We start from the raw sequence: 15,102 nt of genomic DNA, 5'->3' as shown, positions 1-15,102 counted from the left end.
TCGCTGATTTTGAGTTGGCAGCAAACTTTTGGCCCGTTGGCCTTCCCATGTCCGCGTCTTACCATGCAAATTAATGCACTGTGCGATGGTGTGTGACGAGTCTGTGTGTGTGTGTGTGCACATGCGTGTATGTGTGTCTTGAGTTTGGCATGCCATGCCAAGTTGGCTGCCAGTTTTTCTGCCAATGAAATTTTGCTGATTAGAGTACACACCCATACACATGCATATGTGCATATAGTGCACACATGCACACACATATGCACTTGTCTGTGCGTCTGTGTGTGTGCTTGTGTGCGTGAATGCGGATTGGCATATGAGTTCTTTGCCCACTTTTGCGCGTGTGTGTGTGGCTTAAACTAGACTTTTTGCTAGTACTTAAAAACTCCAAGTTGATGTCTTATACTCTGCCTACAAATATTAAATGGGAATGCAAATTTATTATTTAAATAAATACTAAATTATTCTATAAATCTCTTGCGTGATTTGCGCAAAATGATTGCAGGGTATTTGTTTGTTAAGCCAACCCCATTTCACAACGTTGACTTTTTGTTGTAGCTTTTAAGTAAATCGCTGTGCTAACTTAGCAAATGTGTGAATTATATAAAAAAATTATTTCAATTAAAATTGTGCTGCGTACTTGGTTGCGGCTGCATGAGTGTGTGTGTGTGTGTGTGTGTGTGTGTGTGTGTGTGTGTGTGTGCCTGTGTCAGTTTGTTATAATAATTGCATATAACAATAATAACGTTGTTAATATATAAAATATTTCGGAATATTATAAATAATATAAATATTAAACATTCATAATTGAACGCTGTCTCTCTTTCTCTCTCTCTCTCTCTCTCCCGCTCTCTCTATAAAAGTACTAAGTACTGTTGTTATAGGCATACCCAGATCTATTTAATCTGTTACTAAAATAATTGTTTTACCGATTGCACAATAATTAAACAATCAATTTATCAAAGTGCATAACAGATGAATGAAGCAGCATAGGTTTGTGCCCGACTGGCAGCGTACAGGGTATCCGCTCGTCATGCACTCACGACTGGAACTCAGGATATACATAAATAAATGAATCACAGTTTATTTTGTTGTAACTATGTTTCTTGTTTTGCTTACAAATCCTAGAAACCATAAATTATAATGCATGGCAATGCTACAGGTAGCCCTGTTTGGAAACATTAATCAATCAATTGGCAATTTTGGCAACACTTTTGTCTAATACTATGTTAAAGGCAATTAACTAATTGACTAATTCAAATATGAAGAAGTGAATATGATCAGAGTATCAACTGAGGTTCTCTTTGCTTGGTTGCTTTGAGCAGTTTCAGCTCTCAAGCTTACAATCCCGAACATTTGCGCATAGAAATCATTGTATTCATTACCATTAGATGTTGCGGAAATTAATGCATATTTCAAGTTTTCAAACGAAGCGGCAGGGTCAAATGGTTTCGGGATGCTCTGTTGCATTCAATATTCATGGATTTCAATACCGGATATCCGGTATTACAAATTATGCGCGATGAGCGAGCGCATTGAATGAGATATGCGTGTATCCAGATGTGGACTTTACACACACACACACACACTCATATTGGTTGCCTATGTGTGAGTATGTGTAAGTGTGCGAGCAACAAAAGGAGCTGGCCGGAGACCTAACATGGACACGTAGAACATTATTACATTTACGAATATGTGGCCTGGTCTGGCCTGGTCATCTTTGTTCCTGTAGCTGTGTGTCGCGTACATATGTGCGATTGTATGTGCATTTGTTGGTTAGTGTCAGGATTAATTATTGCAGCCATTTAATGTAATTATTGGCACATCACAAACTAGCAATGCTGGCGTTACACTTAATGTAGCTGCCAATTCGATCAAATTTAATCCCAAACGCGCCCAAACTGATAAAATGTAATTGTTTAATCAGTGCCCAACAACATTTACACAATTGCAGCATCAATTATCGAAGAGAATTACTTTTTTTCTTGTATTACCAAAGCTGGCTTTTGCATTGATTTTCGATGTGGCTCACATGCGCTGGACTTGTTTGGGCGTGCCATTAGGCAATACGTATACTGCATTTTCAAGTATTGTTCAATATAATGTAATCGATAGATAGTATTTTAATAAAAATTCAATTTCAATTTAATCTCCGACCCTATTGTAACTAGAAATCCATAACTCAATCAGCTTAAGAGCTTGATAGAGCCACTCCTAGCTGAAGCGGAAAAAATTAAAGCTCTATGCTACAGTTTAAGAGTCACTGCCATGTGGGTACAGTTTGACAGGAAGGAACTCTATACATAATCTATCTCTAAGTATGCTACAGGATATTTCCGATAAGTAGCATCGTATGCAAATTTAGTGCGTAATTCGAATTGTTCATTGAACTGTTTAAATAAATGTTTGTTAATTTGTCAACAAAGTTTCCACTTGACATTCCCATCATAAGCCAATCGAACCGAATCCTCGTATAAAATTGTGTAATTTACATAAATTAAGATTGCCATTAGTTTATCCGAGTGTTAAAAAATTGACACCAATCCAAATTACATTTGTTCAACTATAATTAAATGAAGCAAAAAACCAGCTAAAGCATTTAATCAGTTGACTAAATACAATGTACTTATTTGCCTGGTTTCATTTTATTTAATTTATTTATAGGGAAGGGCTTGCGTCTTGTTTCCAGCTTACTTTTGTTTGCTAAAGAATTTTGCAAAATAGTATTGTTAAATATATAATAAGAATGCGTTTCACACACATTCGTATTCCCATGTATTAAGCGCCCTCACTTGATGTTGGTTCATATAACCTCAAATAGGAGTTACACATTTCACACTGCCATCAATGGTCAGTTTATTAATTTATACTCTTACAACAGAGCTTATTTTATAAATTTGCGGAATCATCGTATCTGATATCTGACAAGTGTTGCTATTAAAAATAAGCCACAAAACAGGAAATGCTATTTGTCATAAATTCAACTAGATTTAGAGATATCTTATTCATATATCGATGCACATGTGTGTATATTTATCTATGTTAGCTTATAATATATATATATATATCTATATATATCTGGTAAATCGTATAATGAGCAATGGGAAGCAGCAAATAATTAATGAGCGCTCTTATCGAAAGTAAATAGCAAAATAAATCAAGCGGCTGTAATTAATTTCTGAGCCGACATCTTGACGCTAGCATCGATGGCGACTTATTTAAATGAATTCGCCGCTTAATCAATGAAAATGGCAAATATTTAACTGTAAGAACACTCGCAAATACTAAATATCCAAGCGAATGAACGGAAATTCCAGCCGTAACTATTTGTTGTTTATTGAATATTTCCGACCAAAAAAAAGTGTTCAATTGGTTTTTGAAAAAGTCAGACTCTCATTAAAAAGTGTAAAAAGAAGTATTAAGTTAATGTGAATAAGTTGGATTGACTGAACAATATTGAAACTATCAGTTACTGTCATGAATGTATATTTGGGCATTAAATGTTTAAGGCAAATTCGGTCCTGAGAAGGATAAATATACTTGTAAGTTAGGTCTTCCAGCTATGATGATACCATATACATTTTTCTGGCCATAATACTCCAATTGCTTTCAATTTACAGAACTGAGTCGACTTATAAACTCAATATAGCAACCACTTTTGTACATCACGATGAACATCGTCAAATCATTTATATTTGCACAGTTGAAATTTGCCTTGTTTTGACTTATGAATTCGATTTTTATTAATTGTTGCACTTCTAACGCTGCGACAGCTGAGTAATTAAATTATGATAAATCTAAAGAGCAAGTAGCAGGTCTTATGCAAAAGTTGACAGCATATTTATTATGTGCTGCCAGTTGCAGGCATCTACATATGATGTATGGGTGTGTGTGGTAAACAGGAAGACGGGGCACTATGGTGCACTCACCTGAAAACCGTCGTAGGTCCAGGAGCCGAACTTCATCTCACAGCGTTGATCGTCGAAGGGGAACCAGGTAATGTCGATTTTGCACGTGGACTTGAAGATGCCGGGCGGCACGTACAGGCAGCTACCATTGTTCCGCACAACCACATTGGTGGCATAGGTGCCGTCAAAGCCCTCGTCCGCGCTGCAAGCAAATATGCAATGCATAAGTCATGGCTAAGGTACTTAAATCTCTTACACATGTTTGTGTGTGAGCGTGAGTGTGTTTGTACAGTTGGTGTTAGAACTAAAACGGGTTCGTGTTGGCCACGTTGACGCATTTAATAAGACCCTTTTTTACAGTCGGATTCCCGCAACGCCGCATATGGAAATTTATGTAGCATACTTTTGTGCATAAATCATTTTTGCACTGGCAGCTGTGCGCGTCGTGCGAGCCGTCTTGCTGTGGGTGTCTCTTGCCAAAGTGTGTGTGTGTGTGTGTGTGTGTGTGTGTGTGTGTGTATGTGTTAGTGTGCGGCGGCATGGCACTGATTAATGATTAATCTATAGGCAATGCGGCGTTTACTCATTTCTTACGGTTCAATTTTTACCGCTGGCAAACTTATTTAATATTTATTAATTATACCCACTTTGTCGCCGACAAAAGCGGGTATATAGGCACGCCAAGCAGCAAAAGATCTGCATACCGCAGAGTATCGCTCAGTTGGCAGTTTGGCATTAAAAGTTTGAAGTCCATTGTTAGTTATGACTTTTGAAATTTCGTAAAACAAAAATATATTTTAGTCAAATGTATCGTTAGGAACACTTTTGGCGTATTAACGAATGAATTGTCGCAGCTGTGAACAGCATTATTCGCTGATATTTTCGTCGTTGTCATTAGGCTTCGGTCCAACAATTCAGTAAGTCCTTCCCCCCCCCTACACACATACACACACCACATCTTTCCTTTCGGTTGCTTGGACATGTCAACAGTTAAATTATGATTCATTATGCCAGCGTCTATTGTAGTCACATCATCAAAATCTCAGCCATCTTGAGACAGAAGCAAAAACAGAAAGCCGAGCCTGGCCGTTGCCAACATGCAAGTAGCTATCATAAAATACTTGTGTATGTTTGTGTGTGTTGGTGAGCGTTTTGGTGTTGGTGTAGGTGACATTTACAGACTTTGCAAGTATTGTTATTGCTGTTGCTGTTACAGTTCGCATTGTGCCGCCCTTTAAGAGCACCCCATCTCCTCTTAATTGTGCCTCATGCCGCTCGCCTTTTGTTCCAGCAAGTCATTTACTTTGTCATAAAACTTGCCCCAATACGCATTAAAATTTGTGCGTTTACTGTTCCGCCAGCTGCTCGGTGCTGGCCAGCCGGGTGCGTTGCTTTATTTGCCATAAAACTAAAATGCTACACTTGTGCAATTTTAAAGAGTGTTCGCACCGCTGCTTGGCCATAGTTGATGTCGCTGGGCCATGCATTTACACCGTATAATCGAGCTAGCACTTTGCCTTTCTTGAGGCACCTTTCGCTTAGTTAAGCAAATTGGCAGCTACTTTAAAACTGCGCCACACAAGTGTTGAAGCTGTACATCAAATGCATAGCCCAGACTAACTAGTCAATTTTTGAATATTTACTTTTTTCTTTTTAGTAAAGTTCAACTTTGTGCCGGAGAGTACCTGAAAGTTAACAGCGCGTCATAATTATTACAGCTATTAAACACAAAGCCGCAATTAAACAAGTAAAAATACTTCAGTCGAGTGCCCTCGACCTGAAGTTAGCCATCGTGAAAATTTAAATATAATTATTTTAAAAATAGCACAAAAACCATAGAAAAGGCAATTTAAATTGAAAAATAATAATATAGGTAAACTAATTTAACATTTACATTTTATTAAAATACAACATTTGGTTAGCAAGTGTATGTTGACTTTTGTTAATGATTTCATCACGACTTTATTTGCATAACAAATTACCTAATTATTCCGTTTAGTTACAGTCATTTAATTTAAGCAACAGAGCGTGTCAAATTTGCCACATTTTGGTGCAAACAAAAAAATAGCCGAAAATAAGCGATTTAAACTGTTGTTAGCGGAGGGCAACGTAATTTTTACAAATTTGTACATATTTACATAAATATCACATGCATAAATACAATTGGGGAAAGGGTTTGTATTTGTCTCTCTGTGTGTGTGTGTGGACAAAAAGGAAGCGCTATTACAATAAAATGGATAACAACAAAAGGAAAGAAAAAAACGGAAAAAATATGGCAAACGTAGGCAACAAAATAGCAGCTCATAAACATGAAAAGGATTTTTTCAAAATAAACACAATTTCGTTATTATCAAAACGTTGCAAATGCAAATAAAATTATATGAATAAAGCAATAAAGCCTCAGCCACAAAGCCAATAATAACAACAAAAACAACGAAAAGAACAGCCAGCAACCGCAAGGTTTTTATTGCAGAATTATAAACCATTGTATGGGCCATGGGAATTGGCCATAAAAACAGAAAGACAAAGTAAAGCCCAATTGAATTGTCTGCCTGCTATCAAGGTGGCAACAATATAAATATCTCCATATAAGCCCCAGCTTCACCTACAAGGTAGGTGTCAAAGCGAAGAAGAAGAAACGTAGAAGAAAAAGGCACAGCAGCCTTCGGAAGATTTCAACTTTTTCTTGTTTATCGACTGGCAATCATTTTTACTGCTTGTCATCATTGATGTCATTATATCATTTTTTCCGCCTTCTCAGGCCCTGGAATGGCCACAGTGGATATTAAACTGACAGCGAATTTTTCCAACCAAATAAACCTGTTCGATTATTGTTATCGAGTGTACTCAAATTGAAGGGGATACCCTTACTTAAGTCCTCTGTTAATTTAATTAAGCCATCTGGCAACACTTTCAGCTTGATATCAGCTAAAATCCAAAAATGAATACAAAATACATATAAGTAATTGAATACAGATACGTTTCAATTGAAATGTGAATATTGAATAGTATTTATAGAAACTCATTTTTACTCACCTATTGTACATAAGCACGTCCGGTTTCCACAAGCGATGGGGCGGTATACGTAAATCGCGCACACCCCCAAATTCGCTGGAATTCCAACGCAGGTTCATATCGTTCCATTCCTGTGAAATACACAAACATAAACAGCAGATAAAACATGTTATTGTTCAAAATAGTAAATGGATGTGCTGCCGCCTTTTGTTCCAACTGGGCTAAAACCAGGCTAGGTCACAGTTCGAGCGAACAAAAGGATTTCTGTCTCTGACGCCTGACTTAATTAATTAGAGTCCATTCGTCGAATAAATTAAGCAAATGCGAATTCAGCAATAATTTTTAGTGCGCAAACTGTTTTTTAATAACCGAATGGATTTCGATTCTGTTGCTTGAAAGAGTTTCTTATTGTAGTCAAAATGCGGTTCATATGAAAACCTGATATATTCGAATAAACCTTCATATACAAATTTTAATAATAATCCTGAATAGATTCACAATTCTTAAAATAAAACTCGAACGTAAATCAACAGAAAATTTGTAAAAAATTTGAAAATTAATAGATTGAAACGTTAAAGTAAGGATAACTTCGGCAGACAGAGTTCCGAGAATAGTTCGTTTAGAAACAGACAGATAAATAATGGCTACATAAGCTCGACTGTTGATGCTGATTTGAATATATATGTACATATACTTTATGGAGATGTATCATTGCATGCTAAAATAAGAATATGCATAATAAATGCATACAGAAATATAGAAACAAACCAAGGGCATATAGATATAGAGGTTTTTTACATTAGCATAATTAAATTATCGGTACAAATAGTATGCAAATACGTATTTAGTGCATGTGCATCTGATTTTGAATATGATTAATTATATGTTCTTTAAATAAGCATGCTTTATATGCGATCTAATTAGCAAATGTATGGCACTCATATCTAACAGCTCAATTTTCATCTTGAATTTGTTGTTGTGTGCGTTTTTAATAAGCGACATATCAATTAGCCATGGCCCGGGAGCTACAGGAGGCCCTCACCCCATGCCACTCGGCCATTTATCGAGTATAGAAAATAATATGGAGGTGCGTTAATCATCAATCATCGTTAAGTGTGCGTTTATGGATAGATGGTCACCCACTGGAAGCGTGTGACTGTGTGGGCCGAGGAGTGTCGTGGGGGGAGCGTGTGAACGCCACAGGCATAACAATTTGGTGGGGCTGTCCGGTGCTTATCGTAATTAAATTTGTTGCTTTTGTGACACTTAAGGCGATTAGCACATCGATTTGTTGCCAACTGCTAATGTGTAGAAATAGTCGAGTTTGCATTTGATCGCAACGATTAATCAAATAAGAAGCAATTGCCATCCATTTAACAATCGCATAATTATGAGTATTAATCATTAATATATGTATGTGTACCTTGATTGCTTTCGTACGGACACGTGGCCGAAGTCAAGCACATCAATTGATTTGATAACTGGTCAACTAGATTGTTTGCTAATGGCAGCTGCAAGTGCTATACAGCTGCATGAAAGTTTCTAAATTAATTACAAACTCTTATTAATTATGACAAGGTCTTTCAGAATTGTTTTCAATAAAGTTTTCTGAGCTTGGGTCTGAATGTCCGTGGCAATGTCTTAAACCAGTTAGGGCCTCGTTGAAAACAATAGTTTTTTATCATAATTGTGATTATTATTGTTATTTATTACTGATAATTATCTAAGCTGTATCAGAATAAGACCTTGAGTTTGAAATTCTACTTTTTTACTTATTATAAGCCGATATTTGTTTTGAGCGGACAAGCTGCATCAATGATAGCCGCATTTTCAACTGAACTCAATCAAATTGAATACAAAACAAGTAAGAGGCTCTAGTCGGGAGCTTCCGACTAGGAGATACCCTGAACACCAAATTCAGCTCGCGCTACGTGTTCCTTTACTTTAGTAGTAACAAAGATTAAAAAAAAAGTATATAAATTCCCTGCCTGGGGACTAACCGTACTACTTACCGCCGTCTCTACTCAACAGTTATACCAGCCACAGAAAAATAAAAATAAATAGTTTCCACGGTAGGTCTTGAACTTGCGACAGACAACACCACTTGCCGGGGCGGTGGCAACAGCCACACCAAGAATTGAATCTAAGTCAGAAAAAAACCAATTAAAATACTAGCACAGAAAACAGAATACAATCGCAATTTAAATGCTGTTGAGGTGGCGATAGGTATAAAATTAAAGATGCTTGATATATATATATAATATTCTAGAAGCAACCTGTCAAGTTTGATGACTCTAGCTCTCAATATTTATCTCTTATAGGGTCTGATATTTTTACGTTCATACATACGGACAGACGAACCAACAGACAGACGGACATGGGTAGATCGACTCGGTTATTGATGCTGATCAAGAATATATATAGTATATGGGATCGGGGAGATGCTTCCTTTTGCCTGTTACATACATTTGGAAAAATAAATAATACCCTTTTTACCCATTTTCAATGGACTCAGGGTATAAAAACGTGGTTTGTTTAAACAAATATTTTGTAAAATTTCTTAAAATTAATTAATTAATTATTCAAGACCCTCTTCTGACAATTGCTTTAGTAGAATTTATATGAAAATATGCAACAAGTATAATTGGCAATGTTCAGTTTAAAATATAAAAGAAAATATGAATCAAAAGCACGAGGAATTTGTTCGAGGAGTTAATTGAATCAATAAAATTTTCTTTATGGCTTGCAAATATTTTTACTACACAAATTTAACTCTAAGTCTTCATTTCAAATGTTTTCCTTAAACATACGATATAGTTTTAGCTATCAAATTCTGCTTTCATATGAACTGTTTTATACCATAATAAACAATTTAATGCGTATCCGGTCCAGTAAAATGAATTTAATGCGCAATTTGATGAAATATGTAAAATTGTATTTTAATTTGCATTTAATGGAAAATTTGGCATATTGAAATTATTGGAAATATGCTGAAAATGCCGGCAAGTGAATTACTGAACGGAGTACATTGAGCATATATGCTCATAAAATGGCTGCCGTTCAATTGAAAATGTACAAATGAAATTCTCAGAATTCAGGCATTCCTTGCCGGCAACTTGCAAGCATTTCCATTGCTAATTATGTTGCCACATGATTTGCCAAATAAGCCGCAATGGCCTCAATTTGCTGCGGTAAGCTGCACTCGCCAGCAGCAGCTGTTTGTGTCCCATGCCACACATTTTGCCGAGGCAATGCTCTCCCACAAATACTGCTCAAAATTAAGAAGTCGATCATGCTCAAGCTTGGCATTTAACGCATATTAATGGAGCAGGCTGAGTGAAAGGCCGGGATTCAAAGGATTTTTTTTTGGGGCTCAGCGAGCGGCTCGTGAGCTCAAGCAGCTGCGGAATCGAAATGCAAATAAAAAAATGGAAATGGGGCTAAATGAAAATGAATGTCATGGCTGGCAGTATTTGAGGTATTTACACAATTTACGCATTTTTAGCTATTAAGTGATTTCTTTAGATTTTCCCACTCAACTGTGAGCATCCTCATATAATTTGGCAAGTGTCATTTTTTGTCAGTCTGTCGGTTGTTTTGTTGTTGTCTTTTTTTTTTTTTTTTTTTTTTTTTTTTTTGTGGGTTTTGATAAATTGTGGCAATTTCATTTGTTGCACTGTGCGTTGTGGTTGCGCGTGCGAGAGCATTGGGCCTAAGGCCGAGGGAAATTTATTGCCCGAAAGGCAACAAATCTTTGGCCAAGGCTCATGTGTGCCATAGAAAAGGAGAATAATTTGTGCTCGCATTTGAGTAATGCTTCTTTACTTATTGTTTAATACTTAAAGTTTAAACGACTTTAGAACTTACCAATTTAAGCCAAATGTTCGTGATGAGCAACTGATTCTTTTCATCCTGCAATGAAATAATGAAAGTAGAAAAATAAGCTATGAAAACATACTCAATAGGAAACGAAATTGCATTTGTGGCCATTTACAATAAAATTACACTAACTTAAATTTGTTTGATGTCCCATTTGAATATTTGTAAAGCCCAGACAGACAATTGAGAGCATCCTCGAGCTGCTGCTACTAGACGTGTATTCAAGGTAAGCCCAAGAGCAGCGGGCAATCGAAATAAATTCAAATCAAATCAAAAGAAATTATTTTTCATTGCCATTCTGTCCAAACAGTGTCCCGTTCAGTCCTGTGTGCACACACACTCGGGACGCACACGCCAAGCTCTCGAAGTCAATAGAATGCAAATTAAATTTAAATATCTCGAATACTTAACAAACATTTATGGTCATTTTATTTAGTCATTTTGTTAAGCAAATCTTACTATTTGCTGCCAGTCTTATTCAAATTTATTTTTATCATACACTCGTTTTATTTTTGATACGCCTTCAAATCGATAACAGTTCACCCTCTTCTTGGAATTGGTTCGTGCTCAAATTGTACAGTTTAACCGCAAAAACACTTTCTGCCCAACATTTTCCAAGGAAACGAAATTATCACAACGTTTTGAGCAAATTTAAAAACCATGTTGCTTGAACAAATTTTAAGGTGTGCATTTTAAATTCGTGGTGATGCAGGTAGTTCGAAGAAGAAATGACATTAAAAGAATATCTAGAGAGAAAAGAGTAAAGGAGAGAGAGAGAGAGAACGGGAGAGAAAGAGTTATAGAAAGAAAGAAAGCCGAGAGAGGGAAAGCGAGAAAAAACAAGGGGAGAGAGAGAGAGAGAGGGGAAAAAGAGAGAGAGCAAGAGAGAGAGAGAGAGAGAGGGTGAATGGAGAAAGAGAGAGCGAAGGCGGACTGAAAGAGTAAGAGAGGGAGAGTGAGAGAAATAGAAAGAGAAAGAACGAGAAAGAGACAGATATAGAGTTATTGGGAAAGAGAGAGAAAGAGAGAGAGAGAGAGAGAGAGAGAGAGAGAGAAGGAGCAAAGAGCTTGTTTCTGAAGCAACAAAGATCAATTTAATTTCAATAAAAGAACAGAAGGTCTGCAACTCTTAATTAAGTTCACGAAAATCGCATAGAAAGGCGTGCGGCAAGATGGACTAGCTATAAAAATCGACACACAGGCAAGCTCCTGATCAAGAGTATATGTGCTTGATGAACTCAAGCATTTCTTCCTCTATCCATACCACAAGTTCATTTATACGGCCCTTAAGTAATTTGTGCCGCACGCCCATCTCAAATATTATTATGTATTTATGCAAATACAAAGAAGCATGACAGGAAAAAAATGACTGAACCATTGCTAATGGAATTAGTTGGGAGTGACCAGAGACTAGCGAAAAAAAAATCTGCGTAATTTTAGTATTTCATTGAAATCTATTGAATTGATGCCGTAGCTTGCTCGCAAACAGAGGCACCCGATTGACTTTGATGCTTGCGAGTAAATAAAATTGTTGGATAAATGAATATATTTCGGATTCAATGGTTATCATTCAGTTATGAATACGCACCGTTAGAGGCATTGATAAGTACACAAAGCAGAGGCCAGCGTCTGTCAGAACCAGAGATTGCTGTCGTCTCTGTTGTTGCTGCTCATTAGAGAACGGAAATCAAAATAGACAATGAGATGGCTAAATTGCATTCGAGGCGTTCGCCATGTCGATTCATTTAGTCAAGGCCGTGACTATTTGCATGCCATTTTCATATTCAAACTGAGGACAGTTCTTGTTTTTTTTTGTTGTCGAGTTGGCCTGTCGGTAGCATATTTATGTAGCGCAATGATTAACATATAAATTAAAAATGAATTCGTCGAAGTGATGCTTTCGTCAAACTTTGCTGCCGGCCATTTGCCAACGTGCCCCGCATTCGAAAGTTGCCCAGTTGAGCGGGAACACAGGGCCAAAGAATTCTTGGACTTTCGCATATTGGTAACAATGTTTGACCTTTTGGCTTATTAGGGTTTTCGCTCTGATGCTGCGGCTGTTTGTGACCAAACGTTGGCATTTTGTGGCCAAAAGCCAATTTGTAAGTGGCAACAACAGAAATCGACAAACAGGCAAATGGCAATCCCGCCCCAGCCCGTGTGCCAAATCCTCAGTTTAGGTGACGAATGTGTGCTTGCGGTTAGTTAAATGGGAAACTAAAAGCGCTGCCCCAAACACAGGAAATCAAGCCCACCAACAACAACAAGAACAGCAACAACAGCAAAAACAACAACAACAACAGCAACAACAACAACAGCAACAACAAGAAAATCAACGCTACGAAGCTGTTTTAAGGCGGATGTGTGCGTGGCCCCAGAGAGCAAGAGTAGGAAATTGTACAAGATCTGTTATAAATTGTAAAAAGGTTCCCAGTCCCTAGCTCAACAGCAGCCATACACATAGATACAATCACACACAAGCACACTCACACATAGAGACCAAAACGACCGCAAAACCAAACCAGATGAAAGCGAAGAAAATTGGCAATTGGATGAGGTGAATGCTGAAATGTGCAACCTCACAATCAAGGCTCCGTTGCAAGTGTGTGAATGAGTGTGTGTGTGAGGGTGCGTGTATGTGTGTGTGTGTGTGTGTGTGTGTATGTGTGTGCGTTTGTGTGTGTGTGTGTATGGTTAGCTACCTGATGTCTGCATAGCTTATACTTCTAATTATGATCAGACATCAGATTTAAGGAACGCGTACAAAAATTTTCCAAATGTGTGTAAATATACATTCGATAGGGTTTATTATTACGCTGCACTCTATAATTTTTCGTATATTGGTTACGTAAACGTGTGAAAAAGTCACAAACATATATTTAGTGTAAACAATTGCCATGTCCACAACACTTTAGGGTATTTGCAGAAATTATTAATTTTGTGTGTTGTTAAATGGACCCTGTTGTATATACCAAGAACAACAACAAATACAACAGGTTCGACATGAAAATAATCGTTGACAATTGTCATTAAAACATAATACTTACAACACACAACTCGTATGTGAGTGAGTGTGTGTGTGTGTGTTATCCCTCAGGTTTAATTGTAGTCGCTTGTCTCATATGAGTCCATCGCTCTGATTGTGCAATGATTATAAATACATTTTTTGCACTTTTCCCTTTTTTTTAGTTACTTTGTCAGCGTTGTCGTTTTTATTGTACGTTCAGTTATATGCAAGTAATTTGTCATGTACATGCGAACTGCATGTAACCGTCATCAAATATTCGCCCAGCCCTCTCATTCCACACATAAATCTCTCCCGCATTACAATCAGTGCAAATTGGTTTGTCTTTTGCCAGTTCCCGCTTTCCCACACACTAATATCACGTATACACCACAAATATTTCTATTAATGGCAGTATATGAAGCATGCAGTCATAATTACAGAAATTGTCAAATGCAAAGCCAAAATTTCGTAATCAATAGAAAGCAACGGCATGGAATGGCTTGTTAGTGCCAGAGTGGAAAAGGTTTACTTACATAAAAAATCAGAGACATTTTTGCAAATAATCTTGAAAATGTTTAAGAAGGCTGCATAAATCTTTAGTTTGGTAGAATTCAAACAAGCTCTTGTCTAATAAAAATGGGATCTGTAATATATATCTAAGTTTTTTTTTTTTTTTTACATATTTTTCACATTAGTGCGTGATCGTTCAGCATGCTATTAATTTGGGCCTGCGCTGCGCATTGATCATCAATCAGCCTATCAGCCAAAGTCACCACAAAAAGTTTAATATATATTAATTGGTATTATTTTTATTTCGAATTACAGCTCAATCAATTATTGATTGCAATAAAAATCAGACTATTTGAATTAATTTATGGATGGCATTTGTTTGTTCAGCTCACCTACTGTTGATGGATTTCCACGAATTACACGCCTTTATTGATGCATGCATACTTATTTGTTGTTTTTTTTTGGCTTTTCACTTTGTGGCTATACAAATTTAATGTATTGTTAAAAACACTCAGTGAGCCGATGACTTTTAAACTGAATAATAAAATGCATGTACATATAAATATACATATTTATTGTTTATTGACAATCCTTAAGCCTGTACTGAATTACATTTTCAAATAAACTTTACTGAAATATATGTAGCCTACTTTTCGGAGCCATGCTCAATAAAGTTGCGGCAATTTCGTTAATTTAATTTGTAAGCAAGACGACATTTAAATTGATTTGAATTGAATATTCTGAACGCGCCTGATTACTTATATTTTTTTATTAAATATGTTTTGT

At 36.7% G+C, this 15,102-nt stretch overlaps 1 protein-coding gene across 6 annotated transcripts in view; it reads right to left on the bottom strand.

Annotated features, from left to right (window-relative positions):
* The window catches only part of nAChRalpha7 (nicotinic Acetylcholine Receptor alpha7), a 140,972-nt gene that overhangs the window by 34,873 nt on the left and 90,997 nt on the right, over nt 1–15,102 (bottom strand). For all 6 annotated transcript variants that reach the window (XM_070211279.1, XM_070211280.1, XM_070211281.1 and 3 more), the window contains 3 exons: nt 10,788–10,832; nt 6,942–7,051; nt 3,927–4,107 (listed from right to left, as the gene is read on the bottom strand). In XM_070211279.1, coding sequence (XP_070067380.1) covers nt 3,927–4,107; nt 6,942–7,051; nt 10,788–10,832 — 336 coding nt within the window. The remainder of the gene's footprint in view (nt 1–3,926; nt 4,108–6,941; nt 7,052–10,787; nt 10,833–15,102) is intronic.

The sequence above is a fragment of the Drosophila virilis genome, chromosome X (assembly GCF_030788295.1).
Source record: "Drosophila virilis strain 15010-1051.87 chromosome X, Dvir_AGI_RSII-ME, whole genome shotgun sequence".
Classification (NCBI taxonomy): domain Eukaryota; kingdom Metazoa; phylum Arthropoda; class Insecta; order Diptera; family Drosophilidae; genus Drosophila; species Drosophila virilis.
Note: the sequence above shows the minus strand (reverse complement) of the source record. Positions and strands in the feature narration are given on the sequence as shown.